Source organism: Cinclus cinclus, chromosome 15 (assembly GCF_963662255.1).
Source record: "Cinclus cinclus chromosome 15, bCinCin1.1, whole genome shotgun sequence".
Lineage (NCBI taxonomy): Eukaryota > Metazoa > Chordata > Aves > Passeriformes > Cinclidae > Cinclus > Cinclus cinclus.
The window spans coordinates 11,246,031-11,252,030 of NC_085060.1; the positions used below are offsets into that span (position 1 = coordinate 11,246,031).

General features: G+C 42.4%; 1 protein-coding gene across 6 annotated transcripts in view; it reads right to left on the reverse strand.

Moving 5' to 3' along the window:
• THOC2 (THO complex subunit 2) overlaps positions 1–5,666 on the reverse strand; it is a 47,866-nt gene extending 42,200 nt beyond the window's left edge. For 5 of the 6 annotated variants that reach the window (XR_009933657.1, XR_009933658.1, XR_009933659.1 and 2 more), the window contains exon 1: positions 5,525–5,666. Coding sequence is in view for 3 of the 6 variants with exons in the window: in XM_062502999.1 (XP_062358983.1) it covers positions 5,525–5,586 (62 nt within the window). In the remaining 3 variants the exon portion in view is untranslated. Of the gene's footprint in view, positions 1–5,018; positions 5,053–5,524 lie in introns of those variants that run through there. The other variant, XM_062503000.1, reaches the window with a different exon arrangement.
• Between the last annotated feature and the right edge of the window lie 334 nt (positions 5,667–6,000).

Sequence of the window (6,000 nt, forward strand, 5' to 3'; positions counted from 1 at the left end):
CCCACTGTCATTACCCAATGAGGAAATGCTTCTCATAGAATTACCATGACTATGGTAGTTTCCAAACTCCTCCACGTAAGTAACTTTTAACATTACATTATGTGCATGATTTCCTCATGCAATGTTTTACCAAGAGTAAGACAAAATTTTTCTCTATTCTAGTCCCTAAAAAAATCCACTCTAGAAAGCAAAAACCTGTCATGTTGCATTGTCACTGGCTGCTCCCAGGGTTCCCTCAACCGAACAGCCATATGCAAAAAGCACTCTAAATACTGTTACATGAGAAAAAATAATAGTTCTCTGTGTTAGAAAAAAATGCTTAAAGAGAAGGCTTCTTCACTACCCTGACAGCTTACAAATGGACATGTTTCCAAGATGCAAGGATCTTCCCTTTTCTCTACCACTACTGTCACCCCACACCCCAGCATGGCGTTTCAAAAGTAGTTTCATATTTAAAAGTGACAGTACTTAAAAAGGGTAGTAATTTATTGTAACAGACACCAGGGAATATTTTAAGAACTTTTGCTACATTTGCACATTTTCAACCAGAAGTTCACATATTTTTCCAAGTATCTTCCATATGCAGAAACTGAGGAGGGTATCATAGTTATGTCTCATTCCTACATAAAATGGCATGACTACAGTTTGCTGTGGGAGCCATTTCAAGCTGTCTCAAAGAAGACAGATATGTACAATTATTAGAGGTTTATAATGAAAAAATAACAGTAAAAATAGTTCTGTAGCAATCCATTACTCATACTATTTGAATCCTACATAGATTACAACTTCTCTAGCAGGACTAAACAGCTGTTTCAGCAATCGAAGGATTATAATTAGCAAATATAAGGTATACACACCCTTTAGACAACTGGAAACTAGGGAATTTCACACAAAACAATCAGCAGAAACACAGAACTTCAGCAAACTCAAAGGTATGGCTAAGATGTCCTAAATACCATTAAAGAAAATGCAATATATTTGGAAATAACCAGAATAGCTACAGCAAAACAGGGGAATAGGTGTTTGATTTTTCATTAATAGTAAGTAAACCTTTTTTTAAAGACTAGATTTTTCCCCCAGCTGTCCCCAAAGAGTGGATCAGTAAAATAAAAATCAATTTTCTTCAATTTTAATTGCTCCTAATAAAGAAGGTACCCTATAAGTACTAATTTCTAAGTTCTGCATACAAAGAACAGTAAAGTGAAGCATCAGATTCCAGAAAAATTATCTGAGATACACACTTTGGCCCCTGTCTTAAGATAGTATCCTCAAGCAGGTTACAAGAGCAACAAACCCTGTCTCCTTCGATTGATGAGTTAAGTTCTTCTTAATCTTAAAACAAAAATCAGTTTGAACCCTTTCCCATTCCCCGTCCAGCAGTATCTAAATAGTACTAACAAAATCACATTACTTTAGGATGTGAATCTGTTTGATCAATATAGTAAAAAACTCTAAGATTGATCTGCAAAACAAAATGCTTAATATTTGCAATTATAACCCCGTGAATTATTAAATTAGAGAAAAAAAAGGCAAAAATATTTATTATTCTATTATTTTCTAGAGGCATTCTCTCAAAGGAAGAACACCTTTCCTGTAGGTGCTGCAAGGCAGTACAGCTGCACTGATTTAACAGCTTGTTGCTGCAGAAATGGGACACATTCACAAACACTTCCTCCTTTCTCAGCCGCAGTTTTAGCTCTCCCAGCAGTTACATCAGTCCAACTGACAAACCTGGCAGAAAACTGGTCAAAACCCAAGTCTTCGGCCACCTCTGCAAGTTGAGGCACTTACCAGGAGACTGCTGAGGCACCTGGTGACTGAAGACAAGGCAGAAGCCCTCCTTTCCAGTAACAAGCAGCTGAGAGATTAGTTCACCTAGTTACAGCTAAGTGAACGAACTTAAAATCAAAACAGCTGGACCTTCACAAGACCCGATCTGGCACATGCTCATTTGACTTATTACTCTGACCTGGTAGCTCATTGCTGCAAGCTTAGGATGGTGAATTTCCTTGCTCTGCTAAAACCTACATCTCTTCATCTGAAAGGAAAACTGTGTAATGTGTATAGAATACAATTTAAAAAATAGGATAACCTGGAAAGAAAAAATATTTTTAAAAAACCCACACAGAATCACTTTTGAAAACCACAGTTTCAAAATTAAATTTCTTCTGGACTATGATGAGATAGATTTGCTTAAAGCACAAATTCTGAAGTGGTGTGAACAAGCTTGCATGGCAGAGGCAGCACCGGAACTGAGGCCTCCCAGCTGATACACCACGTCCTATAACCTCCATTTCACTCCCACACATGTATTAAAGCAGTAATTATTACAAAGTGCAGGATCCTGCTAGCATTTATGTATATGTATAATTCAACTGATCCAGGTAGTTCTTTAGTTGAGATGAAGTACTATCAATTGCATTTTACAGTTAGGAAGGCACACAACTCCAACCAAACTCTCCCTTGCTGACTCTCAGCCCTTCACTTGCATGAACAATGCTACAGTGTTGAGTTAAAGTAACAAACAAGGTGGAAGCGCCTAAAAGACCGAGTCTCAGAATTTCACATTTGCAGAATGTTAAGCTTCTTCAGTTTATCTTGAGACTTAACACATTGCATAAACTGCCAGGCAGGTACTTTAATAAAGCCCTCCATCCACGCTAAAGGCTCCTTGATGTGTTGAATCTCTCACAAAACAAGGTAAGGTGCCAGTTACTGTGAGTGTTATAAACATCCATGTAGGCTGCAGTTATAGACCAGCATCTTGTTGTGGAAAACACAATTTTCCTACAAAGACAGTACACATGAGGTAGGTCTACAAGGAGTCCAGACTGAGCAGCATAAGTAGACACCCTCAGACTGCAACTTCATCTGCACACCAGTATCTGGCAGTAGCAAATAAATTAACATTATTTAGTAAACTGTACTTAGAGAATGATCCGAACAAAAAAGCAACATGTAAGATGACCACAGCTTGACCAATTCAGTTTTGGCAGGTACATACACTTGAAACTACCATTTTATGTATTTTTATTAGATACTATTACACATCAGTAGCTTGATTAATTAAATTCAAAGCTTGTAAAGTTTTGACCAATGTCTCTGAACAATGTCTTGGAAGCAAATGGTCACCACTGCATTACTAATTAACATTATGACACTCGAAGACACACAAAATCCTTACTTTCTGATTTCTGGATAGTACTGTTGAATCATGACAAGTTGATCACCTAATCAAAAATATCACAGCATTGAAAAAAATAGATAAATTATCTTAAGCATCCATTATTAATCCCAGTAGAAGCTGAAATGCCAAATGAAAACAAACCGTTCGCTTCTCTCAATATAGTTTCATACTCCCCTAAAACACAGAAATGTGTTTTCATTTAGGTAACTACTAACTGCCAAAATACTATCTCAACTGATCTAGCCAGATCATGTAAGCCATTTCATGCTCCAGCAAGTTAATATTTTTTCCATAACAACTAATCTTTTCTACTAATTATGAAGGGTTTTTTATCCCCTTAAAATGCCTACAAAAAGCCTACTAAATTTCTGTAATTCTTCTATTTGTTAGTAATGTCAGTTTTGTCCTTCTGCAGCATCCTTCCCCTTCCCACTTTTCTAACATTATTATAATGATTTGTCCCCACTTTGAACCGCAAAGACCAAGAGTGAACTTACGCTACACCTAATTTTTATTCTTAGGCATACTGGTACTAGATAAATAATTCAATAAAAATAAGTAGTTTTATTGCATTTATTCCCTTTTTACTTTCATGTTTAAAAACATTTCATGTGTTTCATTCTGAAAAGATAACATCCTACCTCCGTTTTCCTCTAGTAAATCAGGAGATAGGAAGTTTTGGAAAAAGAAACAAAAAGTTACACACTGAAAACTCTTCCAATAAAGTTGGCTTCCCAAAAAGCTCTCTAAATATTGTCTACAGGTTTATACTTTAGATTCCAGGAAAGAAGTTCATGCATATTCCTCAGATTTATAAAGCTACCATTGCAAAACATAACAACTGCTATCCCGACACAATTACATTTCTTCTAAAACATATGGCCTCATCTGAAAACTGCTCTTTATCGTGCCTGGAACATCATTTAAGCAGTATTCCAAATAAAGAGCGAGTACCACAAATCTAGGAATCTAGCTAACTATTTTATTTGTTGGTCCCACAGCAGATGAACACTTTCTCCCCATCATGTTTAAGAAATATTGCTCTGAGGGAGAGAAGAATCCTAAAAGGTTTTACCATGGTCAAAAGCTGAGGTAAGTTGCCTCTTACAAAGCTCAGAGTGCTGAGGATCCAGTGAGAACAGTACAATTGCCGTTACATCATCAGCTGTGAAATGTCTGTCCTCTTGCAAACTCAACATAACCTCTCAACATGTTCAGTTTGCATATTAACACGATAATGGTTCCAGCATAATCCAAACCAAAAATTACATGGCTGTAAAGGGGGCCCCCTTCACTACAAAATGGTGGCTCTGGAAAGAACAGTGTTTTGTGCAGGGATTCTCTACATTCTCTAACCTCCAACCCACTGCTGTTTCCTTCATGCACAAGGAAGATTTATTGCCAAACCTGCACAACCGTACAGAAAACATGAACAAAAGAAAATAATACAGTGAGTAAATACCAAAAAGGATTTCTCTAAGTAATTCCTTCAACATCCATATTTAAACCTGCAGGATTTTTTACTTACAACAAAAAGCAAAAGCACATGAAAGAATTAAATTAAGAGCACATAAAAAACATATACTTAGTGCAGAGGACACCCCTGTTTAAACTAACAGAGTAACATAAAATTACCAAACTGGTGAATCACCCCCTGAAGAGCTGTACTCCTGAAACACAACATTTAGTGAACCTGCCGTATTAAGACGGCATAAAACTGACACAGGCCAAGAATGGAAAGCTCCTAGCACAGCTGGATTAATTTGAGAGGTTGCAACCGGACCCCTCCGTGCACAAAGGTTATTTTGTATGATAGAACAAGCATGACTACCTGATCATATTTTGCCTGAGTCAAAGCATACGGGGCCAGTATCCTCGGAATCGGTTTTCCCACCGATAAAAAGGTTCCCACCCTTTTTAGGTGGGAACGGGGACTGAGGCCTCTGCCAGAAAAGCCAGTAATGTAGAGCCAGGGACACAGAAACGCTTCAGGGTCCGTATTACCACGGGGGGCGGCTAAAGATGAGCCCGACCCCCGACAAATCTGGCCCAGAGGCTGGAAGGGGGCGCTCGGGGCGCCGGGAAAGCTGGGCCTAGCTACGGCGGCCGAGCGTCGGCGAAGGGCGGCAGGACCCGGCCGAACCGGACGGGAAGGCGGCCCAGGTCCTCCTCCCGACCACGGTTTCGGCCCTCCGCCCGGCAGCAAAGACGCAGCCCCGACCGACGTCCTCTCCACCGCCCCCGAGCCTCTCCGGGCCAGGGAGGCCCGGGCGCCCCCGCCTCCCTCCAGCAGGCCGCAGCGCCCCATCTCTCCTCACGACGAGGCCCCGCACTCACAACTCGCTCTTGCCGCCTTTCTCCCAGTTCTTTATCCACTCAGCCGGGAGCAGCGCCGCCATCTTCCCTGTCTAGCGCCAAGGGCCCGGATGGAGCAGCGGCGGCGCCGGGTCAGAGGGGACAGACGGGCCGCGAGAAACCGCGGGACGCGGCCGCGCCGTGCGGGAGGCGGCGGTGCGGACTGCGCCTGCGCGAGGGGCTGCGGGGCGGTGCCACGACCGCGCGTGTGCGTTACAACCGTGGGGCGGGGCGGGGCGCGCGCGCGCTCAAGTCCCGGGGGAGGCGCGGGGCGCCGTGTGCGCGCTTTGGAGCCGGGATTTACTGTGCTGGGCACGCGTTAGAGCCGCGGTGTGCCGTGCCGTGCCGTGCCGTGCCGTGCCGCACACGTTGAAGCCGCGCTGTGCCGTGCTGTGCGCGCACGTGCTTTGCAGTCGCGGGGCGCGGTGTCCTGCGCGTGTGCGTTGGGCGCCGCCAGC